Below are 27,063 nucleotides of genomic sequence, written 5' to 3'. Positions count from 1 at the left end.
CACTGTCCTCTGTTTCTGACATGCGCTCGGTGCAAAGCTCGATTTCAAAATCAAATATTTTTCTCCGCCGCGGTACAATTTTTTGGGGGGACGAAGCGGAGGGATCTTGAATCAGCCTGAAGTGGTTGTATTCGCTATAACAACCGCCTCGCTATACCTTATCCCGCTTATTACATGGCTACCTACCAAATAAATCTATAATTTGACACAAAATATTGATTTCAAAAGGAATTTATTGATTTAAAAAGGATTGCATTGCTTCCTCTAAAGAAAATAGTCCGTTCCGTCTCTAGTTAGAATCCTGCTGCGTCCATAGCAACGCGCTGTTTTTCATGGCAACGGTCTGTTATCAAGAAATAACACGCATTCTGCACTGGAATTCAGACAATCCATGTAATAAGGTCTAATAATAACAACCTTATAAACTAATTATTGTGACTGAAAAACTGCCTAATATGTAATTACGCTGTAATTATTCTTGTCTGTATGAGTAAAAAAAAAAACTCTTCGAAATGTTTGGTGCTGTTATGGTGTAAGCACAATGCTTTTTAGTTTCCACACGCAGTCCACAAACACTTGAAAATGCCCATATTTAATATAGACATTATAGCCTACGTGTAATAATATGCATGCCCGCTCATTTTAAGATGCCCATCAACATTAAAATTCAGGCTATGCCACTGTTATAGTCAAATTACCTTACATCTATTTACCAGACGTATTCAGTAATGATAATGGTCACATTTCTAACAAGAAAAAAAAATACATAATATGCAACCAAGGCCAAATTATGACAAACAAAAGATTAATTCATTACATTAGTAACTTAATCGTTATAGATCTTAGTAAAACTGAATATAAAGAGATTACTTTCTTACCTTTCCTTGTGGTTCTTAAAATAACTAATGAAATTTGACGTTGTTGCATATTTTGCATCTGGCAAATCTTTTTTATTCACACCGTCCAGTTCAAAGTCCTTGTACCCAAACGATACTATTTGTGGAGCTCGACTAACGTTACTGTCTGCCTTGTTTGACGCGGTTTGAATTGTGCAGCGTTAAAGGCACATACGCTGATTAGTGGTGCTGATGTCACAACATATGAAATAATTGCATTGCTGTTTGTTTATTATAAGTTCAAGTCATTGTCGAGTCTTCCACTTCAAGTCAAGTCAAGTCTCAAGTAACTTGTTCTCAAGTCAAAGTCAAGTCAAGTAATTTTCATACTGTAATCAAGCAAGTCACAAGTCCTGAAAATTGTGACTCGAGTCCCCCACCTCTGCTATACACGTCTCGGGACATTGTTCTGATGCGGTGAGTGTCAAACAGATCGGGAACAATATCGAGCATGAGTGCCAAACAGCCCATCTTTACCTAAATCGTAACACCTGTGAATTTTTTCTTTTATTATGTATCTTGATACTTGATATTTCATTCCAAATATTAACAAAAATCTTAACTTTAATTAGGAAAATAATGATTATCATAAAACAAATATTTGTCCACAATTGTTGATACTTTTTCATTTAACCTCACAAGTTTTAGAGAAAAGTATTTATTTATTTCATTTATATTTATTTCATTTTACATCAATTAAAGGTTCTATTTATGTGAATATTTTGAATGAAAGACCAAGAAGATAAACCGCATAGACTTTTTTCACAGCCTTTTATTCTCATTCACAAAGGGTGCCAATATTAGAGGGATCTGTAAATAGAAATGTATATCTCTAAATGTGCACAAACTGTGAATGACAGGTTTATTATATGTTTATCAGAAGTTATACATGGAGGCTGTTCCTCTGTTTTTACTTGTCACTCTAAAGAACTGCCATTTCTCCATCTCAGCTCCCCCTCCTATTTCTTAGGTATACACCCAACTCTTTTGATTCTCTCATGCTTTCTCATTCTCTCACAGACTGCGTGACTTGGAAGCCTAACACTATTCTCTTGAACATCTCAGTCTATATGGTAAGTATTTTTTAATGAAAATAAAATGCATTTAATAATGTTAATTGCTGACAACAAATCTAAGTAATGTGTAGACAGTTTTTTCAAGCGATTTTAATTCTGTAATGTACATTTGGTTGAATTATTTGAACTGTGGACATATTGTTTATATTTTGTTGTTGTTGTTGCAGTAGTCTTTTTGACAATAACAGAGGACTAGAACAAGGGAAATTAAAATAGTCGGATGAATAACACATGGGACCATTTTACAATTCACAAACAAATTATGTTACATTTAATCTGTGTTTATTCAGGACAGTATAAAAAACCCAACAACATGTCTACTGTAATCCATGTATGGGGTTATGTGTATGTTTCTTTTGCTCTGAAAGAAACAACATGTATCTCAAACACACCTCTGATGTTGACTTCTCTGGCCCAGGAGGGCTAAAACAGGGGTATTTATGGGTATGTGTGTTTATGTTTTACACAACTATGTCAGTGACTTTGAAATTAGACAGGCATTAAGGGTGTCTTTGTTGTATAGTGTTTGATAATAATCCAATGTCTGCATTTTTTTCTCTGTAGTACTTAAATGAATCACTGATCTATAGCATGGGAAAACATTTATGAGTTTGGCCATGCTGTTTAGTGAGTCAAGCTTGTAATATCTGTACTTGCATTATCTTCAGTAATTTACACTTTCCTGAGTTCGAAGTTCGAAGCCCTTCTACAAATTCTACAAATAAGACATTCGTTTTGTAAAACTTCTACAAATAAGACATAAAAAATGCCTGTAGATTTTTATAAAGCCATCATAATTAGGTGTTCATGTTAATAAATGATTATGGTTATACATGTTCAATTCATATAACAAAAACAATGAATGATAAAAGAAATAATTTAAACATAATAAATTGATAATTAGTATATAAGTACAAGATATCCAAAAACAAGATCTTTGAAAGAAAAATATTAATTCTACTGTGCTACAATGTCAATTGTTTTAATAATGTATGTTACATCTGACTTTGTAGTACAGTATTGGTACTGGCAGAATTACTAAAGTGGTAGGTATGATTAATTTTGTTATTCTTTTTTTTTATACTTGAAATGAAAGATTGTGATATATAATATTGTGCAATGTAGTCATACCACAGAATTTCAGCACCAACATTTTAATTTAAAATGACAAATCAAGTGCCTTTTAATCAACACAATATGGAGAATTCAGTCAATTTCTCTGTAATCGTTAGGAGGAATTGAATCCCAAACTGAAGTTCACCTACATTGTTAAGCCATTAGTTATGTTGTTTCTTTGACAAAGTTATTTCTAAAGACAATTATTGCTTTTATGTGATTAGTGGTTTATCAATGTCTGTCCCTAATCTTTACTGAATTGAGCTACATTTTTAGATAGTATAAAAGTGTTTTATGGTGGAAAGATTAGTGGATTCGGTGTTACACATAGAGAGCATAGTTTCCTTGTCTTGCATTTACTGCCACTGCCTTGTGACAATTCTCCAAAGGTCTCAAATTGACAAATGTTTAATGCCATTCTACAATTAGTGGGTAGTGACCTAGGTAGGTCCAGTAGACTAACATTTAGACTACTAGACATTTCTATTCACACTAGCAATGAGAAACTCTCGCTGTGCTGTGAGGAGCAACACATGCTTGCGCTGTGCTTTGTCCAGACCCCTGATCCGCAAGGTATGTAAACTCACTGGCAATGTTGTTTATCTGCCAACTAATACAATTTCACCCATTTACACAATTAAATAAATAACTCAAATGCAAATATTGCGATGAGTCTAGCTAATCTGAATACAATAGTGTAAAAACACTTTATGCTGCTGCCTAATTTGGTGCATGAATACCACACAGCATGGGGTTCAATCATGCTTTATCAACAGAAACACTCTTCTTTATCTTTCCCCAATGTCTCTATCCATGAAGCATAGAAATTAATTAGTATATATTGTCTAATAATTTGAAATTACCATTAACCAACAGAAAATCTAAATTATTTCAGCTTTACACCGGGATGCCTGGATATACAAGTAGCCTGATATCAACGCATCCTAACCAAATGAGCAGCCGGGACAGCCAATTACACAGTAGAACTAGATAGGGGGTAGCTAATGAGCCCATCTGTCGAGAATGAGGGAGTATAGAGTGGTGACAGTGTCTAAAGTTTCTATTTAGCTTAAGAATGTATTCCAGATTTGAGTTGCAGAGTTGGTGTAAATGGCTATTCTGTCACTTCACCTTCCGAGGTGACGTGAGACATTTTACAAATCCATACTCCCCACCACTACTGAGGTTTAAATACATCTTGCTCAATGTGTATTGGAGTGGAATGAGCGGTGATGTAGGAAGTCTAAATCTGTAATTCTTTTTATCCCCATAAACAGAATCAGAATAAAGTTTGTGAGCAACTAAAAACATCTCATACTGGAACCAAAATAATTCATCCATAATCAGTAACAGCAATTGTTTGCCAGAGTGCCATGTTAGTTACCAGGTAAACAATAATTTCAGTGAGTTTTATGACTTCAGGGTCAGTGTGACCTAACTGCTGCGTGTTCATGTGTTTCGTCTTATGGTGCCAGTGTTTCTGCTGCTAGTGTTAACTGAACATTTTATTTATGTATTATATTAATGTTATTTAAATAAAATTGTGTTCACAACAATTTATGTTTTGAAATAAGCTATAAGACACCAGCACGTACCTTCCACTTATTTCATCATTCAGAGTCCTGCCTTTTCAGTCTCCTCATCCTAATTTCAGCCTTTGTTTTCTTCTTCCTGTTTTTGTTGTAATTCTTATTATTACTCATCACCTGTTCTTCAGAAATGCAAAATGCAATTTGTCTAGGGAATGGAAACTCAGACCAGCCACCAACTATATTTTGTTGATCCTCTATATCAGTTTCGCCCACATAGCAATATTAATTCACTATCACAGTATTACTGTTTGCTGTCACTGTCCCCCATGCTGACACATGATCCATGACTGTACTATATGTCATTGGAGCTGACAGTTTCAATTGTTCAATACACAGTAGTCTGTATTAAAAGTAAACACTGAGATGAATATTGAATGTGACAACTATCATTCTAAATAGAATGACAAGGCAGTCTAGGTTAAAAGCTGGGTAAATAGATACATTTCATGCTAGTTAATAAATCAATCTATCAAATGTATTTATAAAGCCGTTTTTACATCAGCAGTTGTCACAAACTGCTTTTACAAAACACCCAGCCTTAAACCCCAAGGAGCAAACAACAGTAGTGTTGAATTACAGTGGCTATGAAAAACTCCCTGAGAAGGCCAAAATTTAGGAAGAAACTAGAGAGGACCCAGGCTCAGAGGGGTGACCTGTCCTCTTCTGGCTGTGCTGGGTGAACATGTTAAGAGTACAATAATTAATAAATGCATGTGGGCTGAGTCCAGAGTCTATTTAAATGTAGTCGGGGACAACACAGGGGAGGGGGAGGTGTCAGCACAGTGGCAGCTGAAATTGTCAGGTATCATCTTGCCAGGTACTCCTCAGGTGTGGGCAAGGACCTCATGTCCTCCTAAGTTTAGAACGGCAGGAGACAGGGACATTTTTGAAGATGCATTCCTTATATCTACAAGGATCTATAGTGGAGAAGGAGAACTGACCCTACACCCCCAGCACACTAATATAGTAGCGTAAGACCTTGGGGCTGAGACAGGGGTGTCTGGTGACACTGTGGCCATATCTGGGGGAGGCCCTGGACAGGGCCAAACAGGTAGGAAATCAATCCACCCACATTGCCAGGCGTCAACAAAAGGGACACCCACCAACTGCAACCACCCTGAATGAGGGCAGAGTATTGCCAGTAGAGTACAGCCCATTAGCTCAATTGTCCAACATAGAGACAACAACAAGCCAGTAACTACGCTCCCGAATGGCATTGGAGGGAGGGCATCCCAGTGGTGATGAGAGCCCACCTGGCAAGACAGCAAGGGTGGACAGTAACACGTTTTTCTGGTCACCTTAACGCCCCTGGGCCAGACTACACGTAATCATAGACCTTGCTGTAGAGATGAGTCTTTAGTAGACACTTGAAAGTTTGCACTGAGTTTGCATTTCTAACCTTAATTGGCAAATCATTCCACAGTAGTGGAGCTCTATGAGAGAAGGCCCTGCCTCCGACTTTGTTTAGAAGTTCTAGGTACAATTAAAAGGCCTGCATCTTGCGATCTAAGGTTACGTGTAGGTGTGTATGGCTGGATAATTTCAGCGAGGTAAGTAGGAGCAAGTCCATGTATTGATTTATTGGTTAACAATAAAACCTTAAAATCAGCCCTAACCCTAACAGGCAGCCAGTGTAAAGAGGCTAGTACTGGAGTAATGTGTTCACATTTTCTTGTTCTAGTTAGGATTCTATCAGCCGCGTGCAGCACTAATTAAAGTTTATTTATTGATTTGCCAGAGTAACCGGAAAGAAGAGCATTGTAGTAATCTAATCTAGAAGTAACAAAAGCAATGATTAGTTTTTCTGCATCAGTTTTTGATAGAAAGTTTTACATTTTTGCAATGTTTCAAAGATGAAAATAAACAACTCTTGAGACATATTTTATATGTTCAGCAAAGGAGAGGTCAGTATCAAGAGTAACGCTGAGGTTTCTTAGAGATTTTTGGGATATGACCATGCAGCCGTCAAGGTTCACAGTGAGATCTGACAACAAAGCTCTTTGTTTCTTTGGTCCTAAAATGAGCATTTCTGTTTTTAATAAATTATACTACTGGGAGGAATGTCTAATAGTATATTATGTAATGGGCTGACCTTTTCTCCGGGCAACAGCAGGATTCAAAAAAATAACAAAACAACTGCCCTTACAGGAGCGAAACAAACTTAGGGTCTCCTGGGCTAACTGCGGCTATCAAACACTCATTGCTAGTAGGTTTGGGCAACCACAACTCTTATGGTCTGGGATATGTAAGTGGAGCAGATTAGGGCTTCCCATGATTGCTCAGCATAGAAAAACAGGATTAATGCTCCTGGTACGAAGATAGTGTCATTTGTCAAGGCTCCTTTGTCAACCATATTTCTATAGCGCTCTTTCCCAATATCGGTGCTCTCTCCCCATATCAGCTCACTTCCCCCCTTTCAGCCTGCCTTCAACCCTTAAATAGAGGGAGAGCAAACAGAGAATTCAGCAGCAGTTAATTAGGTGTACATGATCCCCACCTCCTGGAGAGGTCGCTGTTGGTCTGGCTTTCCCTCGGCTGGCCACTGACCTCCAACAATTATAGCAGTGATGATGTGAATACATTTTCTAACTGAAAAGACCTACCTGGCAAACAAATTATTTATTTATATGAGAACATTTAATTTCCATCTGAAGAACAAAATGATCCAGGAAATTTGGATTAGGTGCCTCCCTCAATGGCACTGCAACAGCTTGTTCGTCTTGTCAGCTCAGAGATTCATAAGGCTATCTGCCAACTTGCCATCTGATCAGAGGTTGGAATTTACACATAGGACCTCAGCTGTCCTTTGTTAGTCTCCTGCTCTGAAAACCAGTGTACGGATAATAACTTTTGATTGCATTTGCAAATACAAAGATGAGTTTGACTGAATGCAAACAAACTCTGCCTCATTGATTTGAGACTTATGATATTTCAACAGTCTCTGAACTATGCTTTTACCTTTAAATAGATATTACTGGGATGATGCAAACATTGTACTTGCATGATGCCAAGGTGGTATTGCGATGGTCCTAGGATGATATTGCGATGAGTCTGTGATGTGTCCCCTATTATTTTAGGTATTGCCGAGCACTAAGATATTACTCCAGCAACAACACAAGAAGAAAGGTCTGAAAACTGTGAAGCCACGCAAAACGACAGCCACTCAAGGTACGTATTATTTCATACAAAATATGCTAAGCAGAACTGTAAATTGTGTTATATTTAGGGTTCTTCTAAGAAACCACTGTGTGGGTTTACCTGGAAACCTCTATTTATACACTATGTAGGGTGGCACCAAGATGTGTTTTATCATCTAAAGGTTCTACATAGAACCCTCTTTGAAAGGACAAAACATTCTGCTTTCTTTCACATTGTCTTTGAAGCGAGCTGAATGAGCGTGTGTGAGGTCACATTCCCTCGACTAACGATTTCAGGTTACTAGAATTGGTTAAGGATAAAATGTTGTATATTTATGCTGTGAAATTGCTGGTGATCTGGCTGAAGGTTTTCAGGGTCCAGTTTGTGCTCTAATTGTCTATGGATGATATCTGCTCTTGTCCTCCCTCTTTTGGCCACTGGCCTTTGTTGTTTGTTGAGTGCTGGCTTAGGCCAAGAAGTTGACTGGGAGACTGGCTGAGTACAACTGTCAAGGGGGGCAAAGCAGTGTCCCAGGGGTTGCTCCAGTCCTCCCTTGGCGTGTCCTAGGTCTAGAGAGCTAGCTGCATAGAGAAAGCCCCAGGGGTCAATGCTAATCAGCACTGGGTGAAAACTGCATGGGGTGTACTGATTTTTACTATCAACATTATTTAATTTGACCAGTATCAAAGTTTATTTGTTGACTTACAAAAAGTGCAGTGAAGGCACACAATTGCGGCAGGTTAAGGCTAGACAGGTGGGGGGGAAAGCGCGGTCACTTACCAATATACAATCCAATCAGTTATACAAATCAGCACTACAAAATAGAGCTTATTTATTCTTACCTTTTCCTTGGACGAGAGACCCAATTACCAAAGTGCTGCTGCGTTTGATATCGCAAAGACTGCCGTGATCCTCCGGTTTGGTCTTGTGTAGCGTGAGCTGCTCGGCCTGTAGCACTGACTTGTCCCATACAGAAAATACATGTATTTTAAATATATTTTTGAATACATTTGGAAAATATATTTTATCAGAATGAATAATGTCTTATACGGCCCCTCATAGTTTTCCAAGCTTTACTCTTGACACTGCACTAGCAATGATAGGAGCAGTAAGTATGGATGCAGATTATCAGCGCCAACCGATTTCTTAGGCTCTATTACAGATAATGCAGATAAGACCTCACTTTCTGTGAATTTCTGGAAATGAAAAAACACCTTATTGTTCTGTTTCCCTGAGGGCAGAGGGGCTGATGCAATAGACCAATCAGGATTATATCGGCAATTTTTTCAACAACAAAAAAATAGCAGAAATAAAGTGCTTATTAAAAGCATCATAAATTTCAGTTTGGTCACTGACGATCACAGAATCCAATATAATTTGCTTCGGTAGGGTTGTCTAGGAGTTACTACATTTAAGTTAACGGTGTTCCAGGGTTTAGAGGGATCACTTCATCACAGCATTAAGAACATTTTTAGATTTGGCCTTTTTTATTCCTCCGGTCCATTTATTTCTCAACTGCCTAAAAAGCAGCCAATCAGCTGTTTCATCAGTTTTCCTCATCAAGGCCCATGCTTGATTCTTTTGTAGGAATACTTTTTTACTCTAAGTCTCCTTACCGGGCTGTGTTTATCAGCCATGGAAATCATTGGGAGAACACTAAAACTGGGTCCATTATACAATTTGTGGATAAAAGCTCTGAGGGACAAAGGTCATGGATATAGTCTTGCTCTCAGAAAAGTTTCTCTTAAAAGAAATACAGGGGTCAGTGTCTCTGGTACATGCAATAGGGAAATTGTCACGAATGTCATTTGCAAATAACCCAATAGCTATATATTTGTGAGGTGCATTTGTTAGAATAGGTCTATAATTGCAGATTTTTCTGGATCTTTTGGAGTAGGACGTAGTTATTAGTTGAGTAAGATTTAGTTAGTTACAAATGTATTTTATTGTGACCAAGTGTCACATTCAGAACTAAGTATTCATACTGTTTCAGGACAAAGTTTGAGAAGGACACAGTGCCATCTAGATTGCATTTAACATATACGGCAATACCTCCACCTCTACCGACTCTGTCTGCTCTGTATATATTGTACCCTTCTAACAGAACATCTGAGTCTAGGACAGAGACAGAGAGCCAGGACTCAGATATAATCAATATGTAGGCAAGTGATTGTGAGACTAATATTTAAATTAAATCTAACTTTTGGACAATGCTTCTAGCATTCAAATGAATAATTCCAAGGCCCCTGTTTCGAGAGCTCAACTCAGAGTATCCAAAGTAATATTAGATATTAGAGCAACGATTATTAGAGCAATGATTCTTCTTGTTGCTTCTTACAGGCTTGAGTTGGATGGAAACAAGATTTGTTCTAAAAATACCCCTCTGCCTGTGTGAGGAGGTGACAAAGCGGTACCTTGACAAGAGTGGATCAATGGCATACGGTCCATCAAAAATGTCATCCATATTAACAGCGCCTGTAGATCTGTTTAAGACTGGGGGAGGAACAGAAAGAACAGCCTGATTAAGAAACAACCAGTTCTGAGTATCAACCCCCAAGGCTGCATATTGTTAGTTCCCAAATGCTCTGCATGAGGCTAAAGTGAGAGTCAGGTTTGAGGAGAATGCTTGTACCATATCTATTCAGATGTAATATATCCCGGAGAAATACCTTTGGTCGGTGTAGGAAAGCTGTGAAATTGTCCACATACTGGATTCTTAATTAACAACAAAAAACTCAATAACCAGACATGCAGCTGGCGTATATGGCTGAACTTATTATCCGTTTTGTGTTTAAAGTACATTCCTCACATGTCAGGTCCCAGGTAAACATAAGTCCATGATAATTAATACTAATATCAAAATGTATTTATTTATAAAGCGCTTTTTACAACAGCAGTTGTCACAAAGTGCTTTATAGAGACACCCGGCCTTAAACCCCAAGGAGCAAACAACAGTAGTGTTGAATTTCAGTGGCTAGGAAAAACTCCCTAAGAAGGTCGAATTTTAGGAAGAAACCTAGAGAGGACCCAGGCTCAGAGGGGTGACCAGTCCTCTTCTGGCTGTGTCCCGGGTGAGATATTAAGAGTCCAATTGGAATAATAAAATTTCTCTGGGCTAAATCCAGAGTATATTTGATTTTAGACTAGGTCAGAAGTATGACCAGGTGGACAGGGACAGGAACAGCAACGGTCCCCCCAAACCAGGTAATCCGCAGGTGTGGACCAGGACCTCATCTCCTTCTAAAATTTAAAATTGGAGGAAACTGAAAAAAGTTAGTAGTACATCCCTCATGTCCCCCAGCACAATAATATAGCAGCGTAACACCTTGGAAACTGAGACGGGGGGGGTCCGGTGACACTGTGGCCCTACCCGGGGAAGGCCCCGGACAGGGCCCAACAGGCAGGAAATCAATCCAACCACATTGCCAGGCATCAACCAAAGGGACACCCACCAACCACAACCCCCCTGAATGAGGGCCGAGTATTGCTAGCAGCGTACAGCCCAACTGCACAAGTGCGCAATAGAGAGTCAACAACAAGCCAGTGACTCTTCCCCCGAAGGGCATTGGAGGGAGGGCATCCCAGTGGCGACGAGAGCCCACCTGGCAAGACAGCAAGGGTGGACAGTATCAAGCCTACTGGTCACCTTCACGCCCCCTGGGCCAGGCTACACCTAATTATAAACCGTGCTGTAGAGATGAGTTTTTAGTAGACACTTGAAAGTTTGCACTGAGTTTGCATTTCTAACCTTAATTGGCAGATCATTCCACAGGAGTGGAGCTCTATGAGAAAAGGCCCTGCCGCCAACTGTTTGTTTAGAAATTCTAGGTACAATTAAAAGGCCTGCATCTTGCGATCTAAGGTTACGTGTAGGTATGTATGGCTGGATCATTTCAGCAAGGTAAGTAGGAGCAAGTCCATGTATTGATTTATAGGTTAAGAGTAAAACCTTAAAATCAGCCCTAACCCTAATAGGCAGCCAATGTAAGGACGCCAGGACAGGAGTAATGTGTTCAAATTTTTTTGTTCTAGTTAGGATTCTAGCAGCCGTGTGCAGCATTAATTGAAGTTTATTTATTAATTTGTCTGGATAACAAGAGAGAAGAGCATTGCAGTAATCTAATCTAGAAGTAACGAAAGCATGGATTAATTTTTCTGCATCAGTTTTTGATAGAAAGTTTCTAATTTTTGCAATGTTTCGAAGATTTTATATGTTCTTCAAAGGAGAGGTCAGGGTCAAGGGTAACGCCAAGGTTTTTTACAGTTTTTTGGGATACGACCATGCAGCCGTCGAGGTTCACAGTGAGATCTGCTAACAACGCTCTTTGTTTTTTAGGTCCTAAAAGGAGCATTTCTGTTTCATTTGAGTTTAAGAGCAAGAAATTCTCTGTCATCCACTTCCTAATATCTGAAACGCATGCTTCCAAAATAGCTAATTTAGGGGCTTCTCCATGCTTCATTGAAATATATAACTGTGTGTCATCAGCATAACTGTGAAAGTTAATATTGTGATTTCGGATTCGCCCAGAGGAGCATGTATAGTGAGAACAATAATGGGCCCAGAACCGAGCCTAGAGGAACTCCAAAGCATACCTTTGACTTGTCAGAGGATATGCCATCCACACTAATGAACTGATATCTTTCAGATAAATGAGATTTAAACCAGGCTAGAACATGTCCACGTAGCCCAATATTGGTTTCCAGTCTCTCTAAGAGAAGGGAGTGATCAATAGTGTCAAAAGCAGCACTAAGATCAAGAAGCAACAGGACGGATGCGGAACCTTTGTCTGAGGCCATTAGAAGGTCATTTGTTACCTTCACGAGAGCTGTCTCAGTACTATGATGGGATCTAAAACCGGACTGGAATATTTCATAAATGTTTTTTGTCTTTAGGAAGGCATTCAGTTGTTGGGAAACACATTTTTCTAAGATTTTTGAGAGGAACGGGAGGTTCGATATTGGCCTATAATTGTTTAATATGTCGGGATCTAGATTAGATTTTTTTAGAAGAGGCTTAATTTCCGCAATTTTTAGTGAGTTTGGTACGCACCCGGAGGAAAGGGAGCAATTTATTATGTTCAGCATTGGCTGACCTAGCACAGGAAATAACTCCTTAAGTAATTTTGTAGGAATGGGGTCTAGCTGAGAGTTTGTGGGTTTAGAACTCATTACAAATTTTGTAAACGTGTCGAGTGATACGGTATAAAAAAATTCAAGTGTTCCCATTGACACTTGATCAGGGAGGATCCGGAAATTTTTTGGACAACTGAGATTTTTAGGACCATAACTATTTAAGGATTCAGTTATTTGTTTTCTAATGGTGACGATCTTTTCATCAAAGTAGTTCATGTATTCATTACAACTAAAGTGAAGACCCACTTCACTTGCTAAGCTTTGCTTTTTTGTTAACTTTGCAACTGTATCAAAGAGAAATTTTGGATTGTTTTTGTTCGCCTCAATCAGGTTGGAGAAATAAGCTGATCGAGCAGACGTGAGTGATTTTCTGTATTGTACTGTACTGTCTATCCAGGCTAGTCTAAATACTTCCAACTTGGTGGAGCGCCACTTTCGCTCCAATTTTCTGGAGGCTTGCTTAAGTGCTCTAATATTGTCGGTGTACCAAGGAGCAAGTTTCTTGTTGCGCATTTCTTTAGTTTTTAGTGGTGCAACTATGTCTAATGTATTTCGCAGTATTGAGTTTAGATCCTCGATTTGATCGTTTACAGATGTATTTACTCTGTCATTTATGAGCGAACTAGTAAGAATATCAAGGAATTTATTTGTAATCCGAGAATTTTTAGTACGGCTTTTGAAACTCATTGTTTGGGGGGCAAGTGGATTTCTTGTTTTAACAATAAATGTAATAAGACAGTGTTTTGGGGGTAAATTATTAGATCTACAATATCTATTTCTCGTGACAGGACTAAATCTAAGGTATGATTGTGGCAATGTGTTGGACCTGAGACATGTTGGATGAAACCCATTGAGTCAATTATGGCTTGAAAGGCTTTTTGAAGAGGATCATTGGGGTTTTCCATATGGATATTGAAATCGCCAAAAATTAGAATACTATCTGCCATGACTATAAGGTTAGACAAGAATTCTGGAAACTCATTGAGGAACAATGTGTATGGCCCAGGGGGGCCTATAAATAGTAGCTATGTAAAATGATTTATCGGCCTGGTTAACTTTCATGAGTAAAACTTCGAAAGAATGAAACTCTGTGATATGTTTGAGAGTAAGTTTATATTTACTGTCATAAATATTAGCAACACCCCCTCCTTTTCGGGACGCACGAGGGATATGATCACTAGTATAGTCAGGATGAGAGGCCTCATTTAAGGCAGTAAATTCATTAGGCTTTAGCCACGTTTCACATAAACCAATAGCATCTAGTTTATGATCAGAGATTAATTCATTTACTGCAACTGCCTTTGGAGCAAGAGATCTAATATTTAGGAGTCCCATTTTGAGATGCGAAGTGATACAATTATTTTTATTTTTGACCAAGGTGGAGGAAGGCTTTATCTTAATAAGGTTGTTTTTGTTAGCACTACCGTGTTTAACTTTTCTCAGCCTGGAACAATTCACAGTGACAATAGGTAAAGCTGTACTAACTACTCTGGCTATGCTATTGACAGACTCCACTATGCTAGCAGGCTGGCTAACAGCCTGCAGCCTGACCTGCACCCTATCTCATGTTAAAGCTATAGGAGTGAGACTCCGGTCAATGTTCCTAGACAAAAGAAGAGCACCACTCCAGCTAGGATGGAGTCCGTCGCTCCTCAGCAGATCAGACCTGGCCCTATTTCTGGGAGAGTCCCAAAACGAAGGCCAGTTATCTACAAACTCTACCTCCTGCGACGGGCAGAACTCCGTTTTCAGCCAGCGATTGAGCTGTGCAAGTCTGCTGTAGAGCTCGTCACCACCCCTAGCTGGGATGGGGCCAGAGACAATTACTCGATGCCGACACATCTTTCTAGCTAATTTACACGCTGATGCTATGTTCTGCTTCCTAACCTCTGACTGTTTCATCCTAACATCGTTGGTGCCAACGTGGATAACAATATCTCTGTACTCTCCATACTTGCCAGTTTTAGACTTCGCTAGCACCAACCCCAGATTTGCGGCTACGTCGGTGGCTCTGCCCCCCGGTAAACAATGTACGATCGCCGGCTGATTCTTTAGTCTAATATTGCGTGTGATGGAATCGCCAATGACTAAAGTTTTCAGTTTTTCAAGGCCACCGGTAGAACATGCCTGCCGACCATTCCGAAGACGGCTTGGGCCTTGACTCCGACTCCAGTGGGGAAAACCTGTTCAAAGTCTCAGTTGGTTTTAGCAACGATTCAGGTTTAACTGGTCGACGGCATTTCTTCCCAGTGACCAAGAGAAAGTTATTGCCTGGCTGCAGGAGCTGTGCCGGGGGGCTAACAAAACTATCGTTTCTACCTGGTGGCACTGACGCAGATTTTTTTCTACACTAGCATAATCCTTGCCTGGCATTTGCTTCAGAAGCCGAGCCTCTAACTCTGCTATCTTTAACTTAAGACGAACATTCTCCTCCGTGTTGTTGCTACAACAATTACAGTGAAAAGGCATTGTAATGATACTTAGCCTCGGGTGTTCAGGGGTGAGTAGTTCTGTTAATTATGTCCAAAAAGAGTCCCGGTGTAGAAAAGTTGGGTAAGAGGTCAACAGATAAATATTGCGTTGGTAAAACTCTAAGGCCTAGTCCACACGAACACGGGTATTTTTATAACCGGAGTTTTTTCTCCTCCGTTTAAAAAAAAACCCGTCCACACATGCTCGGTTTAAAATAAATCTCAGTCCACATGAAAACACAAAAACGCGCTGTCAAGAGCATGCCACACCAGCAGGCGGCGATATAATCCAAATCGTAAAGTCACCTTGGCCAATCAGAAGCCTAGAAAAAAGTTATTACCGGTTCCACTAGACTAACAACATGACGAACAGAGGAAAGGGAGAGTCGTATGTTTGGACTGATGGCGAAGTTGAGATTTTACTTAATGGCACACGTGAATATAAAGTTTACAAAACACATGAAAATGTGGACTGGGAGTCTTGCCAGTCCAAGTATGCCGACATCCTAGCGTTGTTTCTAGAGCATTACCCTGAGACGTCCCAAGAGTTTCCTCATCGTAAAGAGGATATAACCAGGACCATCATCACCAATAAACTTAAGGCGATACGGGTTATACATGTATACATGTTAGAAGCCCTGTTAGCAGCACAGTTGTTATAAGCACGATTTGGGCTACATCCGCCATTGCAAAGAATCGTCAACAAACATCAACAAAGCAGTTAGCGGCGCACAATATGACGTCGAACACAGCGGATAACGGCGCACACTCTGACGTCGCATGGCAAAAAACCCGGTTATACTGTCCACATGACAACACTGTAACAGGCGTTTCTGAAAATGCTCACCCTGGCCGGAGTTTTAAAAATGTTCGGTTACAGTGCCCTGAAACTGCGTTTTCATGTGGACGGAAGGCCGAACCGCGTAAAAAAAGTCACGGTTATAAAAATACCCGTGTTCGTGTGGACTAGGCCTAAAATAGAATTTTGACCAATTAGTTTATATCGAGTAAATTCGAAAAACTTTGGCAGGTAGCCAGGTAGGTAACAGCAGGCAGAGTACAGCACGTCAACAATCCCACAATGCAGTTCGTCTCAGAAACGAAGGGCAGGTGCAAAAACAACTCTCTCTGAACCAGAGAGTAATAAATACTAATAGTACAAATAAATCACTAATACAAAAAATATATTTTTAAATTCAATGAAAACGTGATTTCTACGAGTTAATGGTTGTAATTTGTACCTTTTATTGTCTGTAAATTCAATGAAATTGTCCCACGTGAAATGTAGGGACAGGAATCAAATTTCAAGCAAATGTATTTATAAAGCCCTTTTTACAACAGCAGTTTTAAATATTGTTTGTCTATTCCTGAAAAGAGAATGTAGAAAAGTGGAATGTAAGTGGAGGAAAACTAAACTTAAAATTCACTATGACATCTATAAACAAAGCCTTGGTAGCTTCAACAATGAGTTATGCAGGGCCAGACAGCAACATTTATCGGGAATGGTCAACAAGAATATCAACAATACCCACACTCTATTTGTCATGGTCGACAAGCTTACAAACACAATAAAGCAGATAGCATCAGAACTCATGTCCACTGTGAAATGTAATGAATTTGCATGTTTCTTTAGTGGAAAAAATATTAAACGGAACATCAGAACTATACAGTCTACCGCATTTTAATACAATTGATGAAAAATCCCTAGAAGAAACAGTTCGACATCTTAAAGCTTCCCCTTCCTGTCTCGACACACTGCCATCAGACTTTTTTAAAACCATTTTTAACTCTATAACAATGGACCTACAGCAAATAGTTAATAGCGGTCTCTCAGACAAATTTTTGTCAGGTTTCCAACCTCACCACAGTACTGAAATGGCCCTGATTGAAGTTTTAATTGATATACGGCTGAATACTAATTCTGTTAAAATAACAGTTCTGGTTCTATTAGATCTCAGTGCAGCATTTGACACTGTAGATCATAGAACACTTATAGATAGGCTGGAAAATTGGGTAGGACTATCCTTGATTGGTTCAGATCTTATGGCCGGAGTTACTTTGTTACCATTGGTAATCATTAATCTGTTAGGGTGGCTATGACATGCGGAGTTCCACAGGGATCAGTTCTTGGACCGCTTCTATTCAATCTCTATATGCTACCTCTGGGCAAAACAACAACATTAACTACCACAGCTATGCCGATGATACTCAAATATATATGGCTCTCGAAACACATGACAACAGCTCAATAGACTCTCTGTGTCACTGTATAGAGCACATAAATACCTGCAAGAACCAAAATTGTCTACAATTAAACCAAGATAAAACTGATACTATTGTGTTTGGCAACAAAAATAAAATAACAAGTATTAGTAAAGAGCTGCATTCTCGAGGCCTTAAAACCAGGCACCAAGTGCGTAATCTTGGTGTTCTGACTCAGACCTCACATTTAACAGTCATATCAAAGCGGTCACCAAAACAGCATTCTATCATCTAAAAAATATTGCCAGAATCAAAGGCTTGGTGTCCCAAAAAGACCAAGAGAAGCTCATCCATGCTTTTATCTCTAGTAGGGTTGACTACTGTAATGGCCTCTTAACTGGACTCCCCAAAAAGATTGTAAAACAACTGCAGCTCATTCAGAATGCTGATGCTAGAATGGTAACCAGGACCAAGAGAACAGAGCACATCACTCCGGTTCTTAAATCTTTGCATTGGCTTCCTGTCAGTTACAGAATAGATTTCAAAGTGGTGCTTTTAGTTTATACATCTCGGAATGGTTTAGGACCCGAATACATTTCTGATATGTTTAAAGAATATATAAACCGAGCATGACTCTTAGATCCATGAACACAGGTCAGCTAGTAGAGCCCAAAGTCCAAACTAAACATGAAGAAGCTGCGTTTAGCACTTATGCTGTTCACAACTGGAATAAACTACCAGAAGATCTTAGATGTGCCCCAAGTGTATCCATTTTAAATCCAGGTTAAAAACACTTCTCTTTTCACGTGCCTATATCTGAGCACCTAAACTTAACCACACTGTTTAGCCTTATAGCTTCCTATGTTTTTATCCCATTTTTAATCTTTATATGTTTTCTTATTGTATTTTATTATTCTGATGTTTTCATTTGTTTGATGTTTTCATTTGAGTATTTGTTTTTATGTTATTGTACTTTCAAATATTTTTCTTTGTAAAGCACATTGAATTGCTTCGATGTATGAATTGTGCTATATAAATAAACTTGCTTGCTTGCTATTAACATAAATGCGATCTTGCTCAAATTATTTTTATCAGGCAATTATGTTGCTAATAATTGCGACAGCCCTAAAGTTGGTATACAGTATTTAAACTGAGTATATTCTCCATTCACAAAGATAGTGAAGAATTCATTATGCTGACTAATTTGAATAAAAAACATTTGTTGGATCAAAGAGTTTTTGTTTTCTTGCTGTTTAAGTGTAGGCTATTATACAGTATGGCTATTTAAAACATATCATTTTGAACACCCTCCTTCGATGACTTTTCCTAAATAGGTGTATCATTATTACATTGTTCCGTTGTCAGAATTCTATACTCACAAACTGAAAACTATTTAGAGACGAATTACCGTTTGTTTTATATTGTGTTTCTACTTAACTGATTAGGCATGTGACAGTAAAAGTATTGTAACAGGCGCTTTGTCTCAGGCGCTACTGTTTCTCTCTTTGGGTTAATGTGGAGTAATTAACAGTAATTTAGACTTTAGGTCATTGTACAGTAAATAAAGAAATTATATGTTCTTTTCAAATGCCACTTTAGGAAAAAATCTATCGTTATTTACCTCTGAAAATATTAATGAAACATTGATGGGTTTAACGTGTACCCTTTTGACAAACTAAACGTCCTTCATGTTAAACACTTGAATTATATTTTCACTTGGGTCTACTGGGGCATATTGTACTTCAATCTATCAAAGAAATCTGGTGGGGAAAGTAATTTCTTTATTTTAATAAATGTTGATAGAAACAGATATATTTGTGCAGAAAAGTGACATCAATGGTGCAATAAGTAATGTACGCTTGGTAAAAGTCTACAATTAGCCTACGTAAATGTTAACTTAATTGTTGCAATCAACAGCTATATTTCCAGTTAAGTAATTGTATTTCAGTTTAAATAATTACAATAAAAGAAAAGGAAGAGATTCATGTTTGTAGACCTATAGTTTAATATACATTATCAGAAATCACAGTTAATCAAACACAACAACATGGAATCAAACACAGCAACATAGCAATCCACGAATAGGATTATAGTACAAATATTCCTCCGATATTAATGTTTTATTCTGGCCATAAGTACAGATGCAGGCTTGAATAATACCAGTTTCAGGCGAGGGTGTCGACGTTCTCTCAGATGCCTCCTGGTGGCCATTCCTATTTTATGTTTCATGCCTCATCGCATGTTTTTTGTTTGGAGCAAAAAAAAGCCTAATAGGAAGGAAAAAGCGACTTTTGTGATTGAAGATGATGTGTGTGTGTCAGATCGGATGCTGTATTTTTGCTATAATTCAAGGCTCAACTGCAAAAAGTAAAAAATATTTTGACACTTTAGTACAACAAAAATATTGTATGAAACCTTTTTCAAACACAGTCGTCTTATTTCAGGGGATCAAATGTAATTAGACAAATTAACACAATCATAAATAAAATGTTCATTTTTAATACTTTGCAAAGAATCCTTTGCTGGCAATGACTGCTTGAAGTCTGGAATGCATGGACACCACCAAACGCTGGGTTTCTTCCTTTGGAATGCTTTGCCAGGCTTTTACTGCAGCTCTCTTCAGTTGTTGTTTGTTCATCGGTCTTTCTGCCTTAAGTTTTGTCTTCAGCAAGTGAAATGCATGCTCGATCAGGTTGAGATCAGGTGATTGACAACCCAGGAGTTTTTTAAGGCAAAGAAGTGGAACATTCTGCAATGGCCGAGTATGTTTTGGGTCATTGTCCATCTGTAAATTAAGTGCCGTTCAATTAACTTTGCTGAATTTGGCTGAATCTGAGCAGGCAATATATCTCAATCAATCAATATTTATTTTTTTGTAAAGCCCTTTTTACATCATCAGTTGTCACAAAGTGCTTTTACAAAACACCCAGACTGAAACCTCAAGGAGCAAACAACAACAGTGTTGAATTTCAGTGGCTAGGAAAAACTCCCTAAAAAGGCTGAAATTTAGGAAGAAACCTAGAGAGGAACCAGGCTCAGAAGGATGGCCAATCCTCTTCTGGCTGTGTCGGGTGAATTTTGAGAGTACAAACAAAAATGCATTTGGGCTGAGTCCAGAGTCTATTAAACCTCATCAAAGTCAGAAGCATGACCAGATGGACAAGGACAGGGACAACCGGGGAGGGGGGGGTTGCATAGTGGCTGGTGAAATCATCAGGTATCGTCTTGATCTGCAACACCAGGAGGACTTTGGACAGGCACAGCAACGAGTCTTTCAAGCCTGGTACTCTGGAGGTGTGGGCCGAGACCTCATGTCCTCCTAAATTTAAACAGGGCAGGAGGCAGGGAACATTTTGAAAGTCCATTCCTTAGATCTACAAGGATTTACATTGGCACAATAATTTACCTTGGGGCTGAGACAGGGGGGGTCTAGTGACACTGTGGCCCTATATGGGGAGGGGGGCCCAGACAGAGCCCAACTGGCAGGAAATCAATCCACCCACATTGCCAATCATCAACCAAAGGAACATCCACCAACCGCAACCACCCTGAAATGAGGGCAGAGTATTGCCAGCAAAGTTTAGCCAAATTGCACGATGGGCACACAGAGATAACAACAAGCAAAACTGGGTAGCATGACTGGATATCATCCATAATGACTGGGTATCATCCATAAATACAGAGCTAATCAAACTAACAATTGGAACACATCTGCAGCAACCAAAACATGAAAACATAAATACACAAATAAAACATACATGTTGTAACAAGGGCAGAGCAAAGATGTGCAATTGGGTGACAGTGTGCAGGTGTTTTATTAAAAGACAACTCAAAACAACTAAACAAGAAACTGTGTACGATTGTGGACTTCGCGGTACTGCTGCAGGCGTTCGGCAAGTGAGGTCAGTGCCCATGTCAGCAGTCTATTAAGGGGGCAGATGTTTAATCACAGTTGCAACTAAATATTTACTGGTCAGTTAGTATTCAGTGTGTATTTGTCTGGAATAATGTCCAGTAATTCCCATTAGGAGTGGCAGCATGCATGTAATTACATCTTCACAGCTTTGTCTGATTCTAAGGTCACCTTTTGAAGCAGGCACAACCTATTGGTCTGCAGTTGTGTATTTAGACATGTAGTTAAACATTCATTTTGTTTTGTGTTCTATATTGACAATATTTTCCTATTCCTGTGTATTCAAAATTCCATTACCTATGGATTTTGAGTTTAAAGTACTTTTAAACCTGCCGGGTCCCAGGGACCAATAGAATGATCAGTTTCACTGCTAATGGAAACATTTGAATTTGCCTGGGGTAGCGTGTCATTTCCTTATCAAATATTTTACACTAAAACTCTCACTCCTTACCTGTGTGTATGGCAGGTCTCCAAGACAATGATGAGTCCTCAGCCGATGCAACAACTTTTGTCCCCTGCTCAGCTCCAGGCTCTGCTTCAACAACAGCAGCACACTATCCTGATTCAGCAGGTACAGTTTATATTGGTAATCTACATATGATAATAATATATACATACCATACCTAAATGTTATAGGTTCTGCAGACACTGATTTAACCTAGTCAAGGAGTTCTCCAGTGACCATAACCAGCCCCTAGTTTACTTCAATATTCAGTCCATCCCCCCACTGTAATTATTTTATTCACCCTTTTTATATTTGTAGTATTCTGGATGTATGTTTTGTTACAAGAAAGGCTAATATCTAATATCATCTTTTTTTATCCAGCAACATTTGAAAGAGTTCAATAAGAAGCAACAAAAGCGCTTTCGCCTACAGCAGCTTCAGCAGCAACATCCAAGCAAAAAAGACAAAGTGAGTTAGAAATTGTCTATGCACTCTAAAATATTGTGATTATTGCATGTTTCTCTATGTTATTGGACAATTACATCTTGGATATAAGGATCATATTAGAACAATAGTGTAACAGGATGTCAGAGTGACTAAAGGTTTTCCAAACCCTAAGCAACACTGACACATTTCTGTGGATGAGTAAATATGGACACTGTTCAGACACCCTTAGTAACTCTCCATTCAACTCCTTGTCCTCTCTCCACTACTCTCTCACTCACTTCTTACCCTCCTTTCTCCCTCTTTTTTTCTGTCTGTATCAGTTATCTAGACAGCAGACTGTGTTCCAACAGCTCCTCCAGCTCCAGGTACAGCAGATGTTCAAAGTACAGAGGCCAAGTGTCGCCTCCCACAGCCAGTTTCCAGGTACATATTTTTTTACTGTAGCTATGCAATTCTATGCAAAATGGTTCCACTCATTTGCGCTTGGATTTCTTGTCTAACATCTACATGCCTTTTTTCCTTCCATTGTTGTTTTTAGTTTTTTTTAGATTATTTTCCAAGGATGAGCAACTCTGTTCTCAAAGAAAGGGGTTATTTAAACCTCTTTTAATTATGAATGTACATGTGGTCATCACATTCAGCAGTGTCTCATCCTGGGACTGTATCTTAAACAAAAGCTGGAAGGATTTCTAAACAAAAGGTCCTTCCCAATCTAACACCTTTACCCAAACTACCAGCAATAAACCCAGAGGCCAACTTCCTTACTTCATGACCCATTTGTTCAAAAGCATGCTAACTACATAATGCACAATCCTTAACTTATCTAGTTCCCCCGTCAAACACAGTGCATCCTGATTACAATCCTTGTAAAATCTGTAAATATGCTTAAACAACAGAACAATTCTATAGCTAAGCATATTGTTTGTGTGTTTGATTATCAGTAGTGTCAATGCTGTGTGTGAAATGTAAGAAGTCAGTTCCAACGATGATGGCGTCACGCAGCTTTTTCTTGAGAATTTTGATCACAGAAAGTTGGGATCTATCAGAAATTATTAAGTAAGACTACCTCTAGACAGTCAACACCCAAAAGACAGTCTCTCCCAAAGGCTATACACAAGGGTTGCAAGGTAATATTGTATATATGTCTGTTTCAGCCAGCTTCAGTACTATTGAGTTACAGCAGGTATGGAAGGAGCTTACCAATGGCCCAATGAAAGATAAAGCAACAAAGACTAGCTCACCGGTCCTTGTAACCACAGACAAACCATCAATGTCTACCAACCACTGCTATACCACCAATAGCCAATCTCCTGCTCACAGCCTAAGTAAAGGGTAAGCCTTATCTGTTCCACTTAAAGAGAGAATATGAATTACACCTTTTCTTGATTGCTTGAGCACTTTTGTCAAACCAGAAATTACTTTTTCAAAACAGTTAATATGCAGGCCTACACTGTAATACATTTAATTTGCAAAATGCACTAAGACTGTCAACATTTATCACATGGCACTAAACTACTTACATCAAAACGTATAACTTGAAAGTTATTTGGCACAAGTAATGGCACAAAAAATACTAACTACAATTATCCATATATCCTAACATGGTTAACCCTATTTTGGTCTGTAACATTTTTTCTACGATTCTACAGTTATAGTATACACTGTTGAGCCAGAACATTATGACCACTCACAGGTGACATGAATAACGTTGATCATCTCCTAACAAGGGCAAATGTCAAGGTCTGGGAAGAAAAGATGTAAGTAAACAATCAGTTCTCACAGTCAGCGTGTTGGATGCAGGAGGAGTGGGCAAGAGTAAAGACTTGAGCATCTCTGACAAGGGTCAACTTGTTATTGCCAGAGAACTGGGTCAGAGCATCTCTGAAACGTCAAGGCTTGTGGAGTGCTTGCAGTCAGCGGTGGTGACTACCTACCGACCGAGGTCCTAGGAGGGACAAACCCCAAAAAATGGTGACAGGGAGTTGGGCGCCCAATGCTCATCGATGCGCAAATGCAACGAAGGCTATCTCGTTTGGTCCAAACCAACAGAAGGTCTACTATGGCACAAGTCCCCGAAAATTTGAATGATGGTTACAGGAGGAATGTGTGAAAACACAGTGCATCGCACCCTGCTGCATATGGGGATGCGTTGCCAAAAATCGGTTAGAGTGCCCGTCCACCGTCAAAAACGCTTGCAACGGGAACTGGACCTTGGATAATTTTCTTTTATGCCATGTTGACGGCCATGCACATGTGTGCCGTTTACCTGTGGAAGTGATGGCAGGATGCACCATGGCAAGATGCACTGCGGGAAGATGGAGGGAGTGTGATGAACTGTGCAATGTCCACTGGGAAACCCTGGGTCTGAGCTTTCATGTGAAGATCACTTTGAAACGGGCCACATACCTAAACATCGTTGTAGACCAGGTACACCCCTTCATGGTAATGGTATTCCCCGATGGCAGTGGCCTCTTTCAATAGGATAATGTGCCCTGCCACACTGCACATACTGTTTAGGAATGGTTTGAAGAACATGATGAAGAGTTCAAGGTGTTGCTCTGGCCAAACTTCAAATTCCCCAGATCTCAATTCAATTGAGCATCTGTGGGATGTGCTGGACCTACAAGTCTGATCCATGGCAGCTCCCCTTCACAACCAACAGGACTTGATCTGCTGCTTATGTCTTGATACCACAGGACACCTTCAGGGGAGTCCATTCCTCCTCGAGTCGGAGCTCTTGCATGAACAAGAGTTAATTGCTGATTAAACAATTTACATTTTATATAGGTGAGTTTTTTTCTTTTTTTATACTGAGATGTTCACTGTTTGGAGAAAAAAAAAAAAGCTTAGCATTTGGGGGGTGATTAATCATTATCTGTTTTACAATAAAATAATACTTCTGTAATTATCTGGTTGTAATGGAGATGACCTGGACCATTGTTTCATTTAAATGTCTTGGCAATCAAGAAAAACTGTACGACCCTTAAGTGGAAGACTTTCTTGTAGCATGCTGAAGAATGACAGTAAAACAGCGTGTTAAGAAGACAATTTCAGTAAGCTAAGTTGTTTGTTCTCAGTTTTTTTTTAAGCCTATTCCCAATAGTATTCCCATTTTGCTTGTTTGTTTGTTGTTATTCTTTGGGATTTATCTCCACAATCTGTAGTGAAATTGACAATAAAACACTGAAACAGTTTATTCTAAATCAAAAGCAAGGTGCTTTTCTATATGAATTGTAAAATACAAAACAGGTATGGTTGTCGTTATCTTGATTTTCCTTTGTATATGTAACCCTTCGCACTTAATCCTCTACCTCCAGTTTGTTTGATGTGGATCGAGCAATAACACACTCACTCTATGGACATGGCGTGTGTAACTGGCCAGGCTGTGAGACTGTTTGTGAAAACATCAGCCACTTTATCAAGTAGGTATTACAAAGGAGGCTGCATAGTGTTGGAAAACATATTTGGAAAACATTCAGTTTGTGTGTGTGTGTGCTTGCCTGCCCACATTTATGTTTGTGTATGGCTGTGTGTGACTGTATTCATGTGTGTGTGAATTAAACCCAAGTAACTGATGTGTTCTCTCAGCCACTTGAATACGGAGCACATGCTGGATGACAGAAGCACAGCCCAGTGCAGAGTCCAGATGCAGGTTGTGCAGCAGTTAGACCTTCAGGTGAGTATGTCTGTCAGTCTGTGTTTCTGTGTAGTATTTGTAGTATTAATTTAAATCCCTATCAGTTCCTGCCTAAGAAGCAGCCAGTCTTCCTTGGTGTGACTAAGTTAATCCTGTGAGTCTCCTAGCTCAAACGACAATGTGGACTCTTCACCTTATCCTCTTACTTCCTTTTTTCTCCTTTTGCCGCTTCTGCGACTTGCCACCATTTGTCCTGTTCCCCTCACTTTCCTTCTTGTGCTCTCACTCCTCTCTGCTCACTCCGTGCATTCTATACTAGCTCTTTAAAGAACGGGATCGTCTCCAAGCTATGATGACTCACTTGCACCTGCCACCTTTGGAATCACATTATCTTAAGAAACCAGTAAGTACGATATGCAGCTGTTGTATATTAATTTCTTATTCAGGAGGACTGACATACCCAGCGCAGTGTAAATTTTTTGTACATTCTCATTACTTTCCACATCCTTCAACAATACACATTTCACATTGCTGCAGGATTAAGACAAACCATTTGTTAAAGACAGAAAAAAGTTTGTGAACAAACTAAAAAAAGTAATTTTATTCTAAATGATTGTTCTTTGCAAACAATGCTATACCATGAAAATGTTTAAGGTAGTGAGAAAGTTATATCCATCTGAGGTTATGTGTATTGCTTTAGCTACTTTCTAAGCCTTCTTAAATGGAATCCTATTCTCCTTTTACCAATGTGTTCCGCTTTTGATCAAAGCTTTATAGACCCTGGTCAAAAGTAGTACACTATGTGCATATAGTCTCTTCTCAGTGCTGGTCCAGCTTAGTGTGATACACCTGTTTTTGGACAGTAATACTGTAAACATGATAGTTCTGTGACTTAAAGCTTGCATTTACAGCTCAGTGAACCTGAATTTAGATTCGTTTTTTGTTTGGAGCACAAAAATAGCCTGCGAAGTAAACACGACATTTGTGATTGAAGATG

The 27,063-nt window shown here is 39.1% G+C and overlaps 1 protein-coding gene across 1 annotated transcript in view; it reads left to right on the top strand.

Moving 5' to 3' along the window:
* LOC109615455 (forkhead box protein P1-like) overlaps positions 1 to 27,063 on the top strand; it is a 114,052-nt gene that overhangs the window by 49,098 nt on the left and 37,891 nt on the right. The window contains exons 2-4 of the mRNA XM_034288326.1: positions 22,004 to 22,108; positions 22,364 to 22,450; positions 22,750 to 22,852. Of these exons, the coding sequence (XP_034144217.1) occupies positions 22,004 to 22,108; positions 22,364 to 22,450; positions 22,750 to 22,852 (295 nt within the window). The remainder of the gene's footprint in view (positions 1 to 22,003; positions 22,109 to 22,363; positions 22,451 to 22,749; positions 22,853 to 27,063) is intronic.

This window comes from Esox lucius, chromosome 19 (assembly GCF_011004845.1).
Source record: "Esox lucius isolate fEsoLuc1 chromosome 19, fEsoLuc1.pri, whole genome shotgun sequence".
In the NCBI taxonomy this organism is placed as follows: domain Eukaryota; kingdom Metazoa; phylum Chordata; class Actinopteri; order Esociformes; family Esocidae; genus Esox; species Esox lucius.
Note: the sequence above shows the minus strand (reverse complement) of the source record. Positions and strands in the feature narration are given on the sequence as shown.